The sequence below is a fragment of the Hylobates moloch genome, unplaced genomic scaffold, assembly GCF_009828535.3.
Source record: "Hylobates moloch isolate HMO894 unplaced genomic scaffold, HMol_V3 SCAFFOLD_4, whole genome shotgun sequence".
Lineage (NCBI taxonomy): Eukaryota > Metazoa > Chordata > Mammalia > Primates > Hylobatidae > Hylobates > Hylobates moloch.
Window position 1 is genome coordinate 103,460,807 of NW_026652279.1, and position 24,445 is coordinate 103,485,251.

Consider the following 24,445-nt stretch of genomic DNA (forward strand, 5'->3'; position numbering starts at 1 on the left):
CTTGTGATTTCTGTACATTGATTTTGTATCCTGAGACTTTGCTGAAGTTGCTAATCAGCTTAAGGAGATTTTGGGCTGAGACGATGGGGTTTTCCAGATATACAATCATGTCATCTGCAAACAGGGACAATTTGACTTCCTCATTTCCTAATTGAATACCCTTTATTTCCTTCTCCTGCCTGATTGCTCTGGCCAGAACTTCCAGCACTATGTTGAATAGGAGTGGTGAGACAGGGCATCCCTGTCTTGTGCCAGTTTTCAAAGGGAATGCTTCCAGTTTTTGCCCATTCAGTATGATATTGGCTGTGGGTTTGTCATAGATAGCTCTTATTATTTTGAGATACATCCCATCAATACCTAATTTATTGAGAGTTTTTAGCATGAAGGGTTGTTGAATTTTGTCAATGGCCTTTTCTGCATCTATTGAGATAATCACGTGGTTTTTGTCATTGGTTCTGTTTATATGCTGGATTACATTTATTGATTTGCGTATGTTGAACCAGCCTTGCATCCCAGGGATGAAGCCCACTTGATCATGGTGGATAAGCTTTTTGATGTGCTGCTGGATTCAGTTTGCCAGTATTTTATTGAGGACTTTTGCATCAATGTTCATCAAGGATATTAGTCTGAAATTCTCCTTTTTGGTTATGTCTCTGCCAGGCTTTTGTATCAGGACGATGCTGGCTTCATAAAATGTGTTAGGGAGGATTCCCTCTTTTTCTATCGATTGGAATAGTTTCAGAAGGAATGGTACCAGTTCCTCCTTGTACCTCTGGTAGAATTCGGCTGTGAATCCATCAGGTCCTGGACTCTTTTTGGTTGGTAAGCTATTGATTATTGCCTCAATTTCAGAGCCTGTTATTGGTCTATTCAGAGATTCAACTTCTTCCTGGTTTAGTCTTGGGAGGGTGTATTTGTCGAGGAATTTATCCATTTCTTCTAGATTTTCTAGTTTATTTGCATAGAGGTGTTTGTAGTATTCTCTGATTGTAGATTGTATTTCTGTGGAATCGGTGGTGATATCCCCTTTTTTATTTTTTATTGCATCTATTTGCTGCTTCTCTCTTTTCTTCTTTATTAGTCTTGCTAGCGGTCTATCAATTTTGTTGATCTTTTCAAAAAACCAGCTCCTGGATTCATTAATTTTTTGAAGGGTTTTTTGTGTCTCTATTTCCTTCAGTTCTGCTCTGATTTTAGTTATTTCTAGCCTTCTGCTAGCTTTTGAATGTGTTTGCTCTTGCTTTTCTAGTTCTTTTAATTGGGATGTTAGGGTGTCAATTTTGGATCTTTCCTGCTTTCTCTTGTGGGCATTTAGTGCCATAAATTTCCCTCTACACACTGCTTTGAATGTGTCCCAGAGATTCTGGTATGTTGTGTCTTTGTTCTCGTTGGTTTCAAAGAATATCTTTATTTCTGCCTTCATTTCATTATGTACCCAATAGTCATTCAGAAGCAGGTTGTTCAGTTTCCATGTAGTTGAGTGGTTTTGAGTGAGTTTCTTAATCCTGAGTTCTAGTTTGATTGCACTGTGGTCTGAGAGACAGTTTGTTATAATTTCTGTTCTTTTACATTTGCTGAGGAGAGCTTTACTTCCAACTATGTGGTCAATTTTGGAATAGTTGTGGTGTGGTGCTGAAAAAAAATGTATGTTCTGTTGATTTGGGGTGGAGAGTTCTGTAGACGTCTATTAGGTCCACTTTGTGCAGAGCTGAGTTCAATTCGTGGTTATCCTTGTTAACTTTCTGTCTCGTTGATCTGTCTGATGTTGACAGTGGGGTGTTAAAATCTCCCATTATTATTGTGTGGGAGTTTAAGTCCCTTTGTAGGTCACTCAGGACTTGTTTTATAAATCTGAGTGCTCCTGTGTTGGGTGCATATATATTTAGGATAGTTAGCTCTTCTTGTTGAATTGATCCCTTTACCATTATGTAATGGCCTTCTTTGTCTCTTTTGATCTTTGTTGGTTTAAAGTCTATTTTATCAGAGACTAGGATTGCAACCCCTGCCTTTTTTTGTTTTCCATTTGCTTGATAGATCTTCCTCCATCCCTTTATTTTGAGTCTATGTGTGTCTCTGCACGTGAGATGTGTTTCCTGAATACAGCACACTGATGGGTCCTGACTCCTTATCCAGTTTGCCAGTCTGTGTCTTTTAATTGGAGCATTTAGCCCATTTACATTTAAAGTTAATATTGTTATGTGTGAATCTGATCCTGTCATTATGATGTTAGTTGGTTATTTTGCTCGTTAGTTGATGCAGTTTCTTCCTAGCTTCGATGGTCTTTACAATTTGGCATGTTTTTGCAGGGGCTGGTACCGGTTGCTCCTTTCCATGTTTAGTGCTTCCTTCAGGAGCTCTTTTAATTGTGATGTTAGGGTGTCAATTTTGGATCTTTCCTGCTTTCTCTTGTGGGCATTTAGTGCTATAAATTTCCCTCTACACACTGCTTTGAATGTGTCCCAGAGATTGTGGTATGTTGTGTCTTTGTTCTCGTTGGTTTCAAAGAACATCTTTATTTCTGCCTTCATTTCATTATGTACCCAATAGGCAGGCCTGGTGGTGACAAAATCACTCAGTGTTTGCTTGTCTGTAAAGTATTTTATTTCTCCTTCACTTATGAAGCTTAGTTTGGCTGGGTATGAAATTCTGGGTTGAAAATTCTTTTCTTTAAGAATGTTGAATATCGGCCCCCACTCTCTTCTGGCTTGTAGAGTTTCTGCTGAGAGATCAGCTGTTAGTCTGATGGGCTTCCCTTTGTGGGTAACCCGACCTTTCTCTCTGGCTGCCCTTAACATTTTTTCCTTCATTTCAACTTTGGTGAATCTGACAATTATGTGTCTTGGAGTTGCTCTTCTTGAGGAGTATCTTTGTGGCGTTCTCTGTATTTCCTGAATCTGAAGGTTGGCCTGCCTTGCTAGATTGGGGAAGTTCTCCTGGATAATATCTTGCAGAGTGTTTTCCAACTTGGTTCCATTCTCCCCGTCATTTTCAGGTACACCAATCAGATGTAGGTTTGGTCTTTTCACATAGTCCCAAATTTCTTGGAGGCTTTGTTCATTTCTTTTTATTCTTTTTTCTCTAAACTTCCCTTCTCGCTTCATTTCACTCATTTCATCTTCCATCAGCAATACCCTTTCTTCCAGTTGATCGCATCTGCTAGCGAGGCTTCTGCAATCCTCGCGTAGTTCTCGATACTTGGCTTTCAGCTCCATCAGCTCCTTTAAGCCCTTCTCTCCATTGGTTATTTTAGTTATCCATTTGTCTAGTTTTTTTTCAAAGTTTTTAACTTCTTCGCTATTGTTTTGAATTTCCTCCCGTAGCTCGGAGTAGTTTGATCATCTGAAGCCTTCTTCAGACAATTTCTTAAAAGTCTCCTCTCCCAGTTACCCATTTCCCCTGATTCCTTCCTACCTCCCTAACAATTTTTCCCATAGTTTTCTGAGCTGGATCTTCCTGTAGCAATTCCTTCTTTGTACCTTCTTACATGCTTCCCTTTTTATTCATGGTATGGGGCAGGTTGTGACTATTTGTACCCAGGCACCCACCTGAGGGTTGAGGGAGGGCTGTGTGCAGAGTTGGATACCCACATGTCAGCATTCAAAGACCCACCTCTGACCCTGCTCTCCTTAAATACTCTCATCGATCTCATGGCTTCAGTGACCAGCTCTACACCAATCTTCAACAGCAAAACTCCTCCTTAACTATTTCCCAGTCACCTAAATTCAACACATCTAAAACTCAACTTACTACTTTCTCCTGAACTTCATTCTTTATCCTGTATCTTTTTCTCCAGTTAATGGCATCATTTTCTACCAGCTGACCAAACTCCTATCATCAGCACCCTGCCCTCCTTATTCCTCTCTTATCAAGATCCAACTAAACAGCACTTGAATTGTTAAGCCACCAAAAATCAACTGCATCTACCCTTTCTTTTCCATCCCCACAGTTTCAAGGTTTTTATCATCTCTAGCCTAGATTTGTATCAGCTAATTAGCTTCTCTAACTTCAGTCTCTCCTTGAGCCAATGAGTTCTTACAGTACTGACACTTCTTTGTTCAAAATCTTGTCACCTCATTTCTCAAAATTCCTTAAATGACTCCTAATACTTTAGGAACAAAGGTCATTGCTTACATTCTTGATCTAGTCTCAGCCTCATCTCCTACCACTCTCCTTTTGTACTGTGTTTCCAACCATGGGCACGATTTAGAATAATGTTCTGCTTACTCTTCTGTTTACTTTTTCACCAGACATCATGCTCCCTGAGAAAGAATCTCTGCTGTTCATCTAACACAAAGTCCCACTGACTTGATCTCCTAAATAGCCCTGCAATGTGTCCTCTCCACTCTGTCCCCACTGTCACCTCTTTAGTTCAGATCCTTCATAAATTTCATCTGGACTACTGCAATAACCACCTAACTAGTTTCTCTTTGCCTTAGTTCTAACTCCTAGACAATACTAAAGAGTAAAAGCAAAGTTAGCCAAAGTACAAATGTGCTTAAAATCTTTCAATAACTTCCTCATTCTTCTAAACAGAATCCAAATTCCTTAACTACCAAGACTGAAAAGATCTCACTCTTTCCTAATTCACCAGCCTCTTCTCTTGGTACTCTTCCACTTGCAACCTCAGCTTCATACCAGTGACAACAATTTATATATAGCTTCCTAAATGAGCTACTCTCTCATATAACTAAGTCTCTGCTAATGCTAGTCTCATTGCCTGACAGACTCTCCTAATTGGGTCTGGTTGACCAATTTTCTATGATCATTCCAATCTGGGTCAATCAACCCCATCAATGCCACCATAAGTAAATTGCATATACTTCCACCACACTGTGTAGTAACTACGTGTACTTACTTGCAGATGAAGAACAACTTGAGCCCTAGAGCTGCATATACTTGTGTGTGTATTTTAATCTCTGCATCCCAATACCTTAGGACAAGGCCAGACTCATGATGGGTATTTTTAAATTCTTACTCCTTAGGCTTATTAAGAGGCTATTATTTCTCTTTCCTCCAACTTCTCCTCCTTACTGCTGCAAGCGTAATATTCCTTAACGGAAGGCTTAATGAAGTAATACTCTTTATCAAGAACATTCAAAATCTTACTCATTATTAATCCACTCAACACATATTTACTTGGCAGTTACTACGTGCCAGGCACTTTATTATTTGCTGGAAATATTAAATAAAGAAAACATAGGGCTGTGCCTTAGTGATATGGAAAACACATTTTAAAAGTCCATTTCAACACAATGTGGTAATGAGACAACAGGGCATAGAACAACAAGGTGATACAGAAGCACCTAAATCTGCAAGAGGCACTGACTACGGCTTCAAAGATGAAGTACAGCATAAAAGAAAGTAATAATATACTCAGTGGAAACAAATTTAATCAAGCTACTGTCCGTAGAATTGGTGCAGCTAAAAAGTTTTCATTAATGGCTAATTCATGATGCTTTAAGAAGAGAAGGTACGTTTGGAGACAGCTTAAGAAACGTCCCTCAGGGCCACTGTGTAAAGTTCACAGCAGCCCTGCGTCCTAAATGTCCATGTCACAAACACCATGGCAACAGACATTGTGTTCAAGGGCACAATGGTCTTTGCTGCTACTGTATTTCCTACATTCTTATATCCTGTGAAGTCTTTTCAATTTTTGCCACCATGGAGTTTTTCAAATTGTCATTTGTAAGGGTTTCCTGGTTCTCTGTCTCTTTGTTCCTTTCCACCATATGAATAGAGTGTAATACTATCAGTGCTCGGAAATAGTATGTTTTCCTCATAATCATGTTTTTGCCTTTGACAGGCAAGGTTTTTTTCTACTTTTGTTTCTTATAAGTAGCTTTATTTTCTGTTCATTTGTCTACTGATTGTGCAAGAGTATTAATGCTCCAGAAGAAAAATAAAACATTAGTTAATTGGCTATAGAATGAATAAAAATCAAATCAAGGTTATGCTCTTTTCTACACCATAAAAAATAATTATAGTTCTGACAGATTTCAGAATTTTTAACCAAGATTTTTATTAAGAATAATATGTCTAGATACCTATAAAGTTAATATAACTTAAAATATATTATAGAAAATTTTAAGTAGGTGTTTTACTATAAAAGTAATACATAGCCACTTGACAGAAAAGTTGGAAGAGAAAACATTTTTATATTATAGGTAATTTCCTCTAAAAAAATTTTTATTAAACATCTACAATAAAGCTTTCTAGATACAAACTTATATGTCTTACTGGAAGGTCCATAATTATTGGCTAGTTTACAAGGAGAGAATTCTCTACCCTCCTCTTCTAAAAAAGAAAGGAAAAGGAAAGAAAAGAGAAATACTAGGAACTTGCAGGAAAAAGAAGAGTATGAGAAAAAGGATGCATAGGACATATCCCTCTGAACTACTGAAATCTTTTAACAAGCAAGTAAAAGAGGGGATGATAGCTCTGCTTTGTTTTTAATTTTAAAATACTTATTTTAATTTAAAAATTGCATATAAAACTACATATATAATTATATGTGTGTATGTGTATATATTTTATATATATATAATTTATTATCTTAATCATAGCAACCATTCCTCCAATTTTTAAGTACCTTTGGAAAAAATTTTCTGTTTTCTGTCTTATGTCTTAATAAAAGTTGTTCAGCCAGGCACGGTGGCTCATGCCTGTAATACTAGCACTTTGGGAGGGTGAAACAGATGGATCACGAGGTCAGGAGTTCGAGGCCAGCCTGGCCAATATGGTGAAACCCTGTCTCTACTGAAAATATAAAAATTAGCCGGGCATGCTGGCACATGCCTCTAGTCTCAGCTACTCTGGAGGCTGAGGTAGAAGAATCGCTTGAACCCGGGAGGCGGAGGTTGCAGTGAGCCGAGATCGTGCTACTGCACTCCAGCCTGGGCGACAGAGTGAGACTCCATCACAGAAAAAAAAAAAAAAAAAATATGTTCAGCACTTTATTTTGCATCATCTAAATTAAATTTAGGAAATCACAAAAATAATTACATGTCAATTTCACTTGAATTGGCGTGTACTACCAGAATTTAAGTGATTTATCCAAGAACACAAAGCAATACTCTTACCTGAATGTTGTCATAGAAAAGAACATCAGGCACTTTCATTTTCTCGTGTGCATTATAGATCGGTGCACTAACAGCACCAATCCTCAGAGTTCCAGATGTTACTTCACCTAAACATTTCACACAGGACAGATAATTATTCATAGCTCTGTCCTCAGAGATGCCAAGCCACCCAACATAGAATGCAATACAGTTTCAGTAATATCTGTGGATTTAAATTTAACATCTAAAGAAATAAGCTTGAGAGTAGTAATAAAACACCACAGCTCTAGATACAAAATGCTTCAAAAGGTAACAAATTTTCTTTAAAACAATGTAGATAGACAACAGTATATATGTAATTGTGAGAAACTAAAAAAAAAAACAAAACAAAACAAAACCAGAATACAGTCAAGCCACCTTCACAAGCTTGTTTGGTCAGAGACTATAACACATACATAAGTTAAATACACCTAAATTCAAGAGCTCCAAAGTACCTTGAATATTATCTTTTAGTGTGCACCAATTCAGAAACCCCTTAAGACAATCTCCTATAGCTCTAGTCAAAAATACAGATGAACTAACCTACCACAGAACTCTTAAATTACTATTTTCAGCCAAGTGCAGTGGCACATGCCTGTCACCAGCATTTCAGGAGGCCAAGGCAGAAGGATCACTTTCACTTGAGCCTGGGGTTTCAAGACCAGCCTGGGCAACACAGAGAGACCCTGTCTCTACAAAAAATATTAAAAATTAGCCAGACCTCATGGCATATGCCTGTAGTCCCAGCTACTCAGGAGGCTGAGGCAGGAGGATTGCTTGAGCCCGGGATGTTGAGGCTACAGTGAGCCATGATTGCAGTGCTGTACTCCAGCCTGGGTAACAGAGTGCAACCTTGTCTCTCTCTCTTTATACCTATACACACACACACACACACACACACACACACACACTAAAAATAAACATAACAAAATAAATATTTTAAAATTACTATTTTCAAGGTTGGTCCAGGAGGCCTATATTTTCAAATAATCACTCAAGTGATTTTCATACCCAGCCAGATTGGGAACCTCTGTCTTATGCAATTATTTTGTAATAATAATTATTATATTGTTCCTTATTTGCTTTAAGTAGGTTGACCTAGAAGACATTATTAGTTCCCGGAAGCCAGAAAACTAAGTAATAAAGCTCTTGAAGTCAGGGAACATATCTGCTATATATTCCCTACAGTAACCAGATATGCATGACATGTTCACTGACATGTTCGAAGTTCAATAATATTAATAACATTAATAGTAGTAGGTATTTTAGTAATACTAATGATTACAATGATAGAAGCTATCATTTATTAAGGACCTTCTATGTGCCAGATCCCAAGCTGAAGTTTCACCTCATTTTTTTCTCATATGATGTCATGTAATTCAAAGAGGAAAGAATAATGAGAATACTAAGAACATACACTGTGTAATTTGCTCAAAATCACCCAGCTAACATGAGTAGAGCTTAAAACAATTTAGTCTAGTCTGACATTCTTTCTACCATATGGGATATATTGAATATTTTGACTCCAAATAACATTGCAACCTGTGGAAATACTTTAGCAAGCAAATATACGCCTTAAACAATTCACCCATCTTTTTTTTTTCTACTTCAAATAAAAAAATTACAGTTTGTTTCTCCACTAGAATGTGACTTTTGTGCTAAGCGTTTTGAAAGACAATGGAGAAAAGCAACTTTTGCTTCTATGGAGTACTGTGAACAAGTCTGAGCTAAAAATAATTGTCACCCTGTTTAATCACTGTGGAGTGCTACACATTTGACACAGCACAGTATCTTAACGGTAACTTCGCCCTTCAATAAATCCTTGCCATTTTCCTTTTATTTACAAGTTCTACAGGGAAGGAAAACCATGAGCTGTAACACTGAGAGTTTACTATTTATTTACTACCATTAGGTCTCTGAAATAGACCCAGTATAAAACTGTAAAGGGAAAGAAAGAGCAGGGATATGGCAGTGAATCTACTATCTAGTTGCATGTTGAGATGACACATAATTTCAGATTCAAACAGCATCTGATGCTATCTATGGTTTAGTTTATGGAATACATCCACTCAGCAGATTTACGGCTTAAGGACAAGTTTATTCACTCAACTAATGTTTATTGTTAAAATGTCAACCTCAAAAAGGGAAATGCACTCAGAGAATGGTGATGCTAGCACTTCTGTGGGAGAAAGTTGGCTAGCTATCTTCTAAGAAACCCACAGAATGGCATTATTTTGGTAAATTTGTCAAGGTTCTCAGCCTAGTAGGCTGTAAACCTGATTTTGTCATCACAACTAAGGGCAAATCTAACTTTCAGGAGAATATTAAAGATACATATTCTGGTTTCTCTCTATATATAATGATGTAAAATCAGAATTGCAAAATATTATATGACAACTGTAACTTTCACATGGACTATGATATACTGGTTGCCATAACCAGCATATTAATTGGAGGGAACCTGCATGGAAAGCCAATTCCTCATCAGAAGGTTGTTGTGTGAACACGGAGAGTTAATTAAATGAATTCTTCACAAGAGAGATGGCCTTAAAGATGAATGGAACCAGACAAGTAAAAAGTCTCTTCACTTAGGCTCCTTATCCCCTACACGAGGCTTAGATGGGCACTGCTAACACTAGCCAGTAACCAAGACCAAACAATCGGCAGTCAGAATGACAGTCGTTCTTTGGATATTTAATAGACTCACTCAAATAATATTGAGAATACAGTATTATTCCTTCTCTTTGAGTTGACTCTGCGTATCTGTATTCAGATCCTTCAGTATGCTGAGTTTATAATTTGACTCTAAAAAATTCATTTTATTTCCTCAATACCAAATTCTCGTCTCAGTGCAGCCCCAATGATTAAAAGCATCTGCTACAAAGAAAGCCACAATAGTCCCTTTTAAAGAGTAGTCACACATTGGCTGCTTCGATAAAATAGGTATTTACATTTTTTAAAAATTGAAAATCTTTCATTGTGTTCTAATGGAAGAACAGAAAGCTTTTAAACGAAGAACTAAATCTCCCCAAAACTCAAAATTATATTTATGGCTATCCAGAAGAAAAGTACCAAAAAAGACAATACAGGTGGAAATGGAAGGAATAAGAGGGCATGCATATTCTGATTATTATTGTAGTTTGTATCAACCTAGGAAAGTTTCTCCAACATATCTTATACGACATTGCTGACCCTCAAAATGTAAACGTGCAAAGAAAACAGCATTCTAGATTCATTGGTGAAATACATTTGGAAAAAGTACATTTGTTAAAATTAGACAAGTTGATTTGCAACAGGAATTCTCAGAGTATCAATTAGTATCAATTGTGAGTCTTAAGGGTGAGGGGAATTGTATCTAGTATGTACTGAAATGAAGTAAATATTCTAAGATTTTACTTGTGTTTTTCAAACTTAAAAAAAATCAGATTCATTTCTTCAAACTAATATATAAAACAAAGTAGATGAAAACCAAAAACTTTTTTAACCGGAATTGAAATAAACAGCATCAAATGTTTGTTAATTATTATTTCACTTAAAAAAAAGAGCCAAATCAAATACTTACATTTGTAATCCTTCAGTTCTGGCTCCAAATTGTCATCAGTATTTATTTCTATTGTAGCATCTGCCAGATTTTTTTCTAATGCTGACCTAGCAAGACTGGGTAAAAACCTGGAGGATGAAGAGGGAGGAAGGGGGAAATGGCTTAAGTCAAAGCTTTCTGCAATTCTTAAACACACACACACACACACACACACACACACACACACACACACACACACATACACCCCTTACTAATTACAACCAATTAAGGAAGATCAGTCTGGATCTGTAAAATATAAATCAAACAAAATTTTGGAATAAATATAAACTTAAAGTATGTGTGAATTATATGTTTGTGGAATCTCCTTTAATAAGTAAAACTTATTTGTAATTAGCAGTACTGATTTATGTACAACACTTTGCAAGATAAAATTTAAAATAATTTGCTTTCTTAAGTATAATTAGTATACTGGCTTATCGAATTTTCTTAAGTAGATTAAACAACAACACTTGGCTGTTCTAGGTTGGCAATCATAAATTCAAACCAGTGGAGATGGATTAATGAGATTTTCTTGACTTTCTAACATAAAGTTCTGAATGAACTTAAGATTATCTAGCTTGGTTTTTCCTTCTATTAAAAAATATATCTGCTTATCTATTCTATGTGTATGTTGTCAAAACAACAATCTAGTGAGTGACAGTTATTCTTCAAACAGATTATGAGCAACATGTGCTTGAAGCATGAAACATAGTTTCCCACCCACACAAATAAAGTTATAGCTAGAATTTATGGTCCCAAGTGAGACAACGGATATGACTTTTAATCCATGGTACCCATGGTTTAACTATACCACTTTAAATTAACCACTATGTGATACAATGTTCCGAATAAACATACTAAGAACATACCACTTTTAAACAATTTGGGTTTTTCACAGCTCTAAATCTTTGGTGGTGGTTCCTACAGTCTTGAGTGCAATCTCTAATAGTGGAAAGGTTGGAGAGCTTGAGGCAGCAAATAGACAAGAATGTAAAGAACTGTCAGGTTTCCTGTCCCTGTAAAATTCCAGTCCATATATCTGACATTATATCTTACCTCCTGTCTCATTTTGGGCCTAGGCTATGATAGAGGAAATTACAAAGCTCTATGCTAGTAACTCCTCAGTTCAGCATGAAGTCAGACTTTGCTGCTCACCTCTGAACTTTCGTCATAGTTCTTAGATCATTGCCTCGTTCAAAACCAAGCCCTCACCTTATCTCCCAGTCCAATAGCTGGCTTTTGTCCTGTTCCCTGAGCCCTTGTCTTGGCACCCTGCTTAACCTTCCTCTTACCACTATCCCACAAACTAGAGGCTGGCTTGGAAACATTAGGCCCTGCAGCTGCATCCGCATTATTCCTGTCAGAACACCCTGACTGGCATTGACTATTTTCAGACTTAGACTTGTTTGCTATTCCCAAGCTTCCCCAATGCGTATATAGTCTGCGTGTCAACACATCTTAATGTTGGCCCTGTGTGGAAACATTTCTAGATTACACTCCAAAGCCTGCAGAGGATAGCAAATATGGCACAGATGCCTTCCCTTCACCAATATTGGCAGGCATTGCTTGCTAATAGGGCATTCTTTCCTGCTGCGATTGAACACACTTCACCATTATTCTCAATCTAGCACCCAGACAGCAATATCAATCGAGGTACCAAGGAAGTTGAAATATATTTACATCTAGAACATTCTAAGATATTGGCCCATCCAACAAATGAGGAGAATGGAACATATCAGGTGGTGTGAGGCCAATCCTAATTTTTTTCCTAGATTTTAAGGGATTTGTTAACTGCTTCCTTGCCCATTGCTCACTGATATTTTCTACTTATTTTTTCCCTCTCCTCCCTTGGCCTTGGTAAAATAAGCAAATAAATGAATGAATGAAATATTACTCTTTACTATCCTAGCTTCCCAAAACCAAAGCAAGCACATATCCTGTTGCAAATTTTCCAAGTGTACTCATAACTATTATGAACAGCCTGGTGTCTTTTAAATTTACCTGGTGTCTGTTTAGCCTGGTGTCTATTACATTTACCACATTTATTCATTTTACCAACAAAAAAAAAAATTGGAAAAGCTCTAGTCTCATTAGGTTTTGGTTATAAGAAAAACTAAAGAAAGATTCAGCTACACTCTGGGAAAGTCAAAAAGAGAAGTATAGTAGTTACGCTAAGCTAACTCAAATAACTGTCTTTGTCACAGGAGTGGGATAGGATCTTTAGATTAAGGAATAAGATAGGACTTCTCAGGATGGTAGTAAAGAAGTCTGTTAAGGGTCGGGGTATTCTCAAATCACCAGCGCTAGGAAGGAGAGGTGTTACTTATAAGAGTGAAAGAAAAAGACTGAGGGGCTTTGTGGATACTAGGCAGTCTTTGACTTCTATTCAGGATATAATTGATTAATTAATTTGTACTTGTGATTTTAAATCTTAAATTTCCAAATAGTATTGGAATATTTAAGATAATTTATAGTACAGCCTATTTATAAATTTAATTGGCTACATTTGTGTATTAATTACTCAGGAAGGTTTTGTTTGTTCATTGAGACATCCAAAGTATGTAAAAGGAAACAGAATATATAAAATTTATTAACCATTTCAAATGTTTGAAGGTATTTTATTTAGCCGAGTTTTATAAATGGAACCAGACATTTTTCAAAGGCTTTTCAAAGTGATTGTTAATATCTGCTAGACTTACAGAGTTAACTGAATGAACAGAAAAGCCTAAAGAAGGTCTCAATTTTTAAAATTATAACACTATAAAACTGAATGCCAGTTTCTAAAACCAAAAATAAATCCCCAAATAGTCTTTCCTGCAAGCAAAACGATTCTTCCAGACAACAAAAAATTCACACCAACAATAATCATTCTAATTTTAACACTGTGTATGATTAGTTCGATCAGACTTGTGATTTTTAAAATTAATTACTAACAGCTTAAACAGTGAAAATTTTATATAGATGTTATTAACTTTGCTTATTTATTTATTTATCCATAGGTGTTGATCCCAAATCATTTTATATCCAAAGGGAATTTCTGACAACTGCATGCAAATTGAGTTTTTGACAAATAGAATAATTTCCTCATTACTTCAATAACAGAAACAGTTAATCTTCATTTCTGATTAAACTCTTACAACTTGTCTAAAATTTCCGTGCTAAAGGATCAGCATAGAATTGAATTTTGAGGATCACCTTAAAATTTTCCAGAAGTAAATAAATTAATGAAATACCAAACACTTGAATGAAGTAGAACTCTTATTACAGAGACCTCTAATTAATTTTTCTACAATAAAAGTATTTTTGGAATGCAAATTACTTGAGAATTTCCTAATCTTCTAAATTCTTCCCTGTAGTTCCTTAGGTTTTCAAATATCCAGAAAATGAATTATGCATCAAGCTCTGAAATGATGTTCATGTTATAGGGTATGAGGATGAGGTACTTAGGGAATTCATCACATAAAAATTGTTGCAATCTTAATGCCATTGGCGTAAATATATGAGTGATATTTTTAAAAATACATTAACAAAAAAAAAGCCCAACTAATATTTATAAATTCAACGTTTAATAAATTTAGGTTAGATAATTTATTTTGATTTTTGTCTGCTTCATAAAGTTCTTTGTGAAAATAAGTTACATCAATCTTTGTTTTAAAATTTTCCACAAAATCCAACTCCTTTTCACTGATTCAATATAAAATGAGTTTATTAAAAAAAAATACTTTATGAATCAATAATTTTGGCTTCCTTCCGGCCACTGTGCTGTTCTAAAGAGAAGGTTAGTAAGAAGGCTTTTGAGTCTGCAGCCTTGCTAAACTAAACAGATGATGCATAAACAAAATAGCTGTTTTCTATTCATTTCTAGTTGAAAGGGTCATGGAGTGATTAGAAAATAGAGTTTTTTACGGTCAGTTGATAACGCTGGAAAAATTAGTCAACTATTTGATTCAGTGAATATGTATGAGAATGAAAAGTAACCAATTTTTGTTTTTCAGTTTTTTAAATTATAAAATATTTCAGTATTTCAGAAAATTAAAGAGATTATAGAAAATTACAAAGCTGGAGGCATCATGCTACCTGACTTCAAACTATACTACAAGGCTACAGTAACCAAAACAGCATGGTACTGGTACCACAACAGAGACATAGATCAATGGAACAGAACAGAGCCCTCAGAAATGATGCCGCATATCTACAACTATCTGATCTTTGACAAACCTGACAAAAACAAGAAATGGGGAAAGGATTCCCTATTTAATAAATGGTGCTGGGAAAACTGGCTAGCCATATGTAGAAAGCTGAAACTGGATCCCTTCCTTACACCTTATACAAAAATTAATTCAAGATGGATTAAAGACTTAAATGTTAGACCTAAAACCATTAAAATCCTACAAGAAAACCTAGGCAATACCATTCAGGACATAGGCGTGGGCAAGGACTTCATGTCTAAAACACCAAAAGCAACGGCAACAAAAGCCAAAATTGACAAATGGGATCTAATTAAACTAAAGAGCTTCTGCACAGCAAGAGAAACTACCATCAGAGTGAACAGGCAACCTACAGAATGGGAGAAAACTTTTGCAACCTACTCATCTGACAAAGGGCTAATATCCAGAATCTACAATGAACTCAAACAAATTTACAAGAAAAAAACAAACAACCCCATCAAAAAGTGGGCAAAGGACATGAACAGACACTTCTCAAAAGAAGACATTTATGCAGCCAAAAAACACATGAAGAAATGCTCATCATCACTGGCCATCAGAGAAATGCAAATCAAAACCACAATGAGATACCATCTCACACCAGTTAGAACGGCCATCATTAAAAAGTCAGGAAACAACAGGTGCTGGAGAGGATGTGGAGAAATAGGAACACTTTTACACTGTTGGTGGGACTGTAAACTAGTTCAGCCATTGTGGAAGTCAGTGTGGTGATTCCTCAGGCATCTAGAACTAGAAATACCATTTGACCCAGCCATCCCATTACTGGGTATATACCCAAAGGACTATAAATCATGCTGCTATAAAGACACATGCACACGTATGTTTATTGCAGCACTATTCACAATAGCAAAGACTTGGAACCAACCCAAATGTCCAACAATGATAGACTAGATTAAGAAAATGTGGCACATATACACCATGGAATACTATGCAGCCATAAAAAATGATGAGTCCATGTCCTTTGCAGGGACATGGATGAAGCTGGAAACCATCATTCTGAGCAAACTATCACAAGGACAGAAAACCAAACACCGCACGTTCTCACGTGAGAACTCATGGACACAGGAAGGGAACCTCACACTCCGGGGACTGTTGTGGGGTGGGGGGAGGGGGGAGGGACAGCATTAGGAGATATATCTAATGCTAAATGACGAGTTAATGGGTGCAGCACACCAACGTGGCACATGGATACATATGTAACAAACCTGCACATTGTGCACATGTACCCTAAAACCTAAAGTATAATTATCAAAAATAATAAAAAAATTAAAAAAAAATCATTATGGATTTCATCTCTCAATAAAAAAAAAAAAGAAAATTACAAAGACTACTAAACATTCTATTCATCTCTCTCCATCTCTAGAGAGAACTCTAACCTTGAAACTGGTGTGCATTTGTTGTCCATATTTTTATATTTTGCTATGTAAGTGTGTATGAATAAAAAATATATTGTACTGTTTATCACATTTAACATTTTGTACAAATCACTTCATATACTGAATCTCCTTTTGCAACTTTTTTTTACTCAATACTAAGGTGTTACATAACGGTAAATATATGCAATTTACTTCATTTTGACTGTTGTAAATTATTTGATCATACAAATATATCAATTTATATATTAATATCCTACTGATGGACAGATGGGTTGTTTCCAATTCTTCATTATTACAATGATACAGTGAACATTCCTGTATATACCTCCTTATATACACATGTAAGTCTATCTTTAAAGCAGATATTGAGAAGTGGAATTGTCAAATCATAGAGTAACAATATATTTAGGCAAAAAAAAGTGTTGAAACTTCCATCCCAACAGCAGTGATGAAATTACATTCCTCTCCATTCACAAAAAATGTTACTACAAGTAAAAAATTTAAAGTATAAAATGATAGCTGATTATTATTTTAGATTTCATTTCACTGATTATTAATGAGGCTAAGCATCTTTTCAAATGTTTATTGGTCATTTGAATTATTTAAATTTTGCATAAATATCTATTCATTCTTTGCCCATTTGGAGTTAATTCTTTGTCTTTATTAATTTGTAGTTACTTTACAGTTCCTGAATGCCAGTCCTTTCTTAATCAAAAATCATGCAAAACATCTTTCCTAGTTTGTGGGTTATAACTTATAAAGTAGTTTATAGTGTCATATAACTGGATTTTACCTTTTGTGTGGGATAAAGTGGAAAATCTTTATTTATAACCATGTATTGACAAGCCCATCCACTCCAAGATTGATTTACAATGCTACATCTTATATACTAAGTTCTCACAAATATATGGGTTTGTTTCTGTGCTCTGTATCTATTCTAATTGTCTATTTGTTTTTCCCTGTACCAACACATGCTATTATAATGAATACAGATTTAGAATTAATATTGATATCTAATAAGTTAAGTATACCCTAATTAATTTTATCAAAATTTCTTGGCTATTAGTAGCCTATTATACTTCCATGCCAATTTTGAGATCAGCTTGTCAAATTCACTACAATTTTGTGGGATTTTGACTAATTATATCTAAATATCAACTTGGGGGGAAACAGTTTTACAATACTAAATCTTCCATTTATTTATCTTCTTTTATAACTTTTAATAAAGATGTATACTTTTCTCCATTAAAGCATTATATGATATTTATTATTCCTCGTTGTGCAAAGCTTTCTACTGTTACTTTGAATGAAATTTTTAAAAATTATATTTCCTTATTGATTGTTACTGGAGTATAGGAAATGTCATTGATTCGGGAGTATAAATAACCTCACTAAACACTATTTGTTCTAAATTATTTATTTGTATTTTCTCTTGTATTTTTAATGTAGCTAATCATATAACCTAGGGCAAATGTACTTGCTAAAAGTGCTGAAAGATTATTCTTCTTTTGTTCCTAACTCTAAAGAAAATGTGACAAGTATTTTGCCTTAAGAATATTTGCTGTAAATTTCTGGTAGATATTCTTCATCAGATTAAAGAATTTCCTTTCTGCTCATAGTTTACTAAGAACATTCCAGATTTACTAAGTTATATTTGTTTTTGCTTTGGTTTGTTTTTAGGACTGGCTATTGAATTTTATCAAACACTTTTTCTCCATTTAGTAGAATATTTTTTCCTCAACTAATAAGAAGATGAATTAAAAAACAGAATATCAAACCTTGACATTCTTGAGGTAATGCCAAATTGCTCATGAATCTTTAAATATAATATGCCTACATTTGAGATAAATAAGAAAGATATGTTTTAACAGACCGAAGTGAAAAGAGGAATCTCAGAAATAAACATTACCTTTTTTTGACTAATTGAATGTGTCCTCCCTAAGATTCATAGGTTGAAATCCTTTTGCCCATAGTAAAACTGTCAATTAAAAATACAAATTTAGGTCGGGCACGGTGGCTCACGCCTTCAATCCCAGCGCTTTGGGAGGACAAGGCAGGTGGATCACGAGGTCAAGAGATCGAGACCATCCTGGCCAACATGGTGAAACCCCGTCTCTACTGAAAATACAAAAAACAATTAGCTGGGCCTGGTGGTACGTGCCTGTAGTTCCAGCTACTCAGGAGGCTGAGGCAGGAGAATTGCTTGAACCTGAGAGGTGGAGGTTGCAGTGAGCCGAGATCGTGCCACTGCACTCCAGCCTGGTGACAGAGCAAGACTCCATCTCAAAAAAAAAAAAAAAAAAAAAATTAAATTGAAAAGAATATTTGCTGCATGTGGCTAGCCAGTTCTCCCAGCACCATTTATTAAATAGGGGATCCTTTTCCAATTGTTTTCATCAGGTTTGTCAAAGATCAGGTGGTTGTAGATGTGTGGTCTTAGAATTTCTGAGTTTTCTATTCTGTTCCATTGGTCTATGTGTCTGTTCTTGTACTAGCACTATGTTGTTTTGGTTACTGTAGCCTTGTAATATAGTTTGAAGTCAGGTAGTGTGCTGTCTCCAGCTTTTTTTTTTTTTTTTTTTCTTAAGATTGTCTTGGCTATACAGGCTCTTTTTTAGTTTTATATGAAGTTTAACATAGTTTTTCCTAATTCTGTGAAGAAAGTCAATGGTAGTTTAATGGGAATAGCATTGAATCTATAAATTACTTTGGGAAGTATGGTCATTTTCATATTGATTCTTCCTATCCATGAGCATGGAATGTTTTTCCATTTGTTTGTGTTCTCTCTAATTTCCATGAGCAGTGGTTTGTAGTTCTCCTTGAAGAGGTCCTTCAATTCCCTTGTTAGCTGTATTCCTTAGGTGTTTTGTTCTCTTTGTAGCAATTGTGAATGGGAGTTCATTCATGATTTGGCTCACTGCATGCCTGTTGTTGGTGTATAGAAATGCTAGTGATTTTTACATATTGATTTTGTATCCTGAGACTTTGCTGAAGTTGCTTATCAGCTTAAGAAACTTTTGGGCTGAGACAATGGGATTTTCTAGAAATAGGATCATGTCATCTGTAAACAAGGATAATCTGACCTCCTCTCTTCCTATTTGGATGTGCTTTATTTCTTTCTCTTGCCTGATTGCCCTGGCCAGAACTTCCAATACTGTGTTGAATAAAAGTGGTGAAAGAGGGCATCCTTGTCTTGTGCCAGTTTTCAAGGGGAATGCTTCCAGATTTTGCCCATTCAGTGTGATATTGGCTGTGGACCCCATCCTTATGCCTTACACAAAAATTAACTAAAGATGGATTAACAACTTAAATGTAAAACCCAAAACCATAGAAACCCTGGAAGAAAATCTAGGCAATACCATTCAGGACGTAGGCACAGGCAAAGATTTCATGAGGAAAACCCAAAAGCAATTGCATCAAAAGAAAAAAATTAACAAAAGAGATCTAATTAAACTAAAGAGCTTCTGCACAGCAAAAGAAGCTATCATCGGAGTGAACACATAACATCCAGAATGGGAAAAAATTTTTGCAATCTATCCATCTGACAAAAGTCTAATATCCAGAATCCACAAGGAACTTAAACAAATTTACAAGAAAAAAACCCACTCCATTAAAAAGTGAGCAAAGGACATGAACAGACACTTTTCAAAAGAAGACATTTATGCAGCCAACGAACATGAAAAAAAGCTCAACATCACTGATCATTAGAGAAATGCAAATCAAAACCACAATGAGGTACCATCTCATGCCAGAAAAATAGCAATTAGTAAGAAGTCAATAAACAATATATGTTGGCTAGGCTGTGGAGAAATAGGAATGCTTTTACACTGTTGGTCAGAGTGTAAATTAGTTCAACCATTGTGGAAGACAATGTGACGATTCCTCAAAGATCTACAGGCAGAAATACTATTTTACCCAGCAATCTCATTATTGGGTATATGCCCAAAGGAATATAAATCATTCTGTTGTAAAGATACATGCATGCTTATGTTCATTGCAGCCCTACTCACAACAGCAAAGACATGGAATCAACCCAAATGCCCATCAATGATAAACTGGACAAAGAAAATGTGGTACATACACACCATAGAATACTATGTAGCCATAAAGGAATGAGATAATGTCCTTTGCAGGGACATGGAACTGGAAGCCGTTATCCTCCACAAAATAACACAGGAACAGAAATCCAAACACCACATGTTCTCACTTATAAGTAGGAGGTGAATGTTGAGAACACATGGACACATAACGGGGAATAACACACACTGGAGCCTGTTGAGGTAGGCAGGGGGAGGGAGAGCATCAGGAAGTATAGCTAATATAGATCCTGGGCTTAATACCTAGGTGATGGGTTGATCTGTGCAGCAAACCACCATGGCACACCTATGTGACAAACCTGTACCTCCTGCACATGTACCCCAGAACTTAGAAGTTGATGGAAAGAAAAATAAAGAAAAAAATAAATAAAATGCATCTAAAAATGATTCATTCTAGGATCATAATAATGTTACCTTGATAGTAAAAGGTATGATTACTATAAAATTGTTCATAATTTGAAATTATTCATAATTGCTCATGATTTGTTAATATTTTACTTAGAATTTTTGCATCCATTCCATGAGCATTTGTAATTGCATAATTTATAATTTTCCTTTCATAAATTATTCTTATCTGCTTTAGGTGTCTAGGTTATACTAGACTCAAAGTGAGTTTCTATGTTTTCACCATTTCTCTATTCTCTGGAAGTTTATTTAAGGCAGGGATTCTAAATTTCTTGACAATTTGGTAAAATTTGACAATAAAACCACTCAGGAATGGTTTTTTAAATGAAATTTTTTAACTACCAACTTTATTTGTTTAATGGTTATAGGTCGATTTGAATTTTCTATTCATTCTTGACCAATTTAGGTAATACACAGCATTCCAGAAAATGTCTTTTTTAGTATAGTTTTCATAAATATTGACTTTATCTTCAGTTATGCTTTTTCCTTTCCAAAATTACTAAACTACTTATTTGTTCTTCCTCTCTTTTACACTAATTAAATTTACCAAGGCTTTATCTATTAATATTTTCAAAGAACCACCTTTTGGTTGGACTAATCTTTTCTATGATTATTTTGTTTGTCAGTTCATGAATTTATGCCCTTAACTTCATTATTCCATTCCATCTACTTTCTTTGGGTTTAGTCTGTAACTTTTTACTAACTTAAGTTGAATGCCTGGCTCACAAATTTTCTTTCTCTATTATTTTCAAGTGTGTGAGTTTAAAACTTAAAAAAAAAAAAAGTTACCTTAGGTGTATCATTCAAGTACCGAAATTCAGTTTTGGTCATAGAGTTGTTAATATTTCACAGTTTTCATTTTGATTTCTTCTTTTGATGTCTGATTTAAATTTTCCAACTAAATAGGCTTTTAAGTGTATTTTTTGTTATTGTTATGAATTCTGTTGCTTTTTGGTCAGAGAATGTGATCTTCATGACAAATATTCTTTGCTATTTACTGAAAAACCGATTTTTTTTTTTTTTTTGAGACAGAGTCTAGTGAATCATGGGATTTGGCTCATGAACTTTACTACCCGGTTCAAGTATTCTCTCATCAGCCTCCAAGAATTGGTTACAGGCACATCTTTGTATTTTTAGTAGACACAGGGTTTTACCATCTTGGCCAAGCTGGTCTTGAACTTCTGACCTCATGATCCACCCACCTTGGCCTCCCAAAGTGCTGGGACTACAGGCATAAGCCACCACACCTGGCCAAAACTGATTTTTTATCTACTTTATGGCCAAGCTGGTCTTGAACTTCTGACCTCATGATCCACCCACCTTGGCCTCCCAAAGTGCTGGGACTACAGGCATAAGCCACCACACCTGGCCAAAACTGATTTTTTATCTAGTTTATGGTCAGTTTTTGATACATGGTACAAATGTCTCATGTGTGCTTGAAAAGAATGTATATTCATTGTCCACTGGGTATAAAGTCCATTATATCAAGTTTGTTAATTGTTTTGGTAAATCTCTATCTTTACTAACTCTTAGAATATATGATCTGTCAGTTTCTGAAAAAAGTGAGTTTTGAAAACTCTCATTATAACTGTTGATTTGTCAATTTCTCCTGTCTTCAATTCTGATTGTTTCTGTCATATAGTGTTCCTTCTTAGGTATAAATGGCTAAGGAGTATTAAATCTACTAAATGAATTTTTTGTTCATCTTCTTCATCCCCAATCATGCTTTTGGACTTGAAGTATATTAATAATAATATATTTCTTACCTTTTGGTTAGTATTTGCCTGTTCTTCTTTTTACACCTTCACCTCTGATCTTTCTATAGTATCTTTTAAATGTGACTCTTGTAGCAACATATAATTGGTTTTTGTCTTTTAAAATCTTAATCAGAATCTCTAACTTTTATCTGGAAAGTTTAATCTTGTGTAATATTTATGCTCACTTCTAACATTCTTTCATGTTTACTCTTTATTTTTTCTTTCATTTCCACCTATGTTGTGTTGACAGGTATAACATTCCTATTTGCTTATCTCTACCACCACTGGATTTATTTCCTTTTTTATTTGTGGTTACTCAAAATTTACACACACATACTTGAACTAATGAAGTCTAAAATTATTCAATTCTTCTATTCTCTTCTTAAACAACAGAAGAACCTAAGAATGCATTAATCTCTTTTTCCAGTTTCTATAAGTTTTTAGCTTCACCCTGTTGTTAAATACTTCCCTATATTGGTATTCATTTTTATTACTTTGTTTTTCACAATACATTTAAATTTAACAATATATTTGCCTATTTCCTTTCTCACCATAGTTTCCTGCATGCCAGTCTTTTTCTCTGCATTCAGTCTCCTGCTTGCTGAAATATATCCTTTAGTAGTTCTTTAAGTAGTGCTGAAAAAACTACTAAATGTAGTAAGCTCAGTCTTTAGCTGAAAATGTATTCCGCTAGGCAAAGATTTCTGGCACTGATAGTTATTTTCTCTCAACACTTTCAGGATACTATCCAATCCTGGAATCTACTATTGCTGATGTAAAGTTGTCGGCTTGATATTTTTTCTCTTGTATCTTTTTCCATTATAAGTTTTTCTCTGTCTTTAATGCTGTGCAGTATCATCACAATGTATGTAGGTGTTGATTTGTTTTTATTTGTCCTACTTGGGAACTGATATACTTCTTCAGTCTGTAGACTCATGTCTTTCTGCTTTCTGTTCTGGAATTCTCCTAACCATTGCCTCTTTGAACAATTATTCTCCCTCAGTCTCTTTATTCTCTCTTCTTAAATTCCTATTAGACATATGTTGGACTTTCTTATCTTATTCTACATGTCTATTAACAACCCTTTCAGGTTTCCTATCTCTTCACTTTGCTGTGCTGCATCCCAGGCTATTTTCCCTCCACTTCATTCTCTTTTCAATAGTCTAATTTACTAATTAAGTGCTTATTGAATTTTGTCTGATGGTTTGTCCATTTGTTTGTTTTCTTGAAATGACTATATTCTTCAATTCAAAAAGTTCTGTTTGTTTGATTTTTCTTTCAGATCTATCAGTTCATTTTCTCCTCTATCATAGTCATCCAGTTTTTAATTCTTCCTAAGTTTTAATAATCTTAAACATACTTATTTGATAGTCTCAAATTATTGTATTATTTTGAGTTCATAAAGTTCTATTTCTTCTAAATGTTGTATCTGCCAAGTATCTTATGGTTTTTTTCCCCTAAATATGGTTTATTACTTTTTACAATGACCAAATATTCAGATAGGATATTTAGTGTACTGATCTTGTAAAAGTATTTGCCACAGATTGGTTTTCAGGGTTGGTGTTTTCTACTAAGCCTCCAAGCCTCCAAGCAACTAAATGATCCTGGATGTTTTTCATATTAACTTAGTACTTTCTGGTTACTACCTTTACAGACGGCATCAACATGGACCCTCACACCTGCACCTGAGCAATGTGGGGCATTTGATTCCTCATGGTGACAGTTTCTTTCCCACCCCAAGCTCCAGGGAGATGGTAAGCTTTCTCATCATTTCTCTGGGCTTCTGGGCAAACATTTTTTAGTCTATGGGAACAGGGAGCACTTCCAGACTCTATTCTTCATGCAGGGATCTTAATTAAAACCTCTCCACCTCACATATGCCTGCAGCCACATCCGTTGTCCCCAAA

At 35.3% G+C, this 24,445-nt stretch overlaps 1 protein-coding gene across 1 annotated transcript in view; it reads right to left on the bottom strand.

Moving 5' to 3' along the window:
• Positions 1–24,445, bottom strand: part of VWA8 (von Willebrand factor A domain containing 8) — a 427,846-nt gene that overhangs the window by 239,636 nt on the left and 163,765 nt on the right. The window contains exons 18-20 of the mRNA XM_032150771.2: positions 10,660–10,766; positions 7,069–7,186; positions 4,471–4,522 (exon numbers count right to left, since the gene is read on the bottom strand). Of these exons, the coding sequence (XP_032006662.1) occupies positions 4,471–4,522; positions 7,069–7,186; positions 10,660–10,766 (277 nt within the window). The remainder of the gene's footprint in view (positions 1–4,470; positions 4,523–7,068; positions 7,187–10,659; positions 10,767–24,445) is intronic.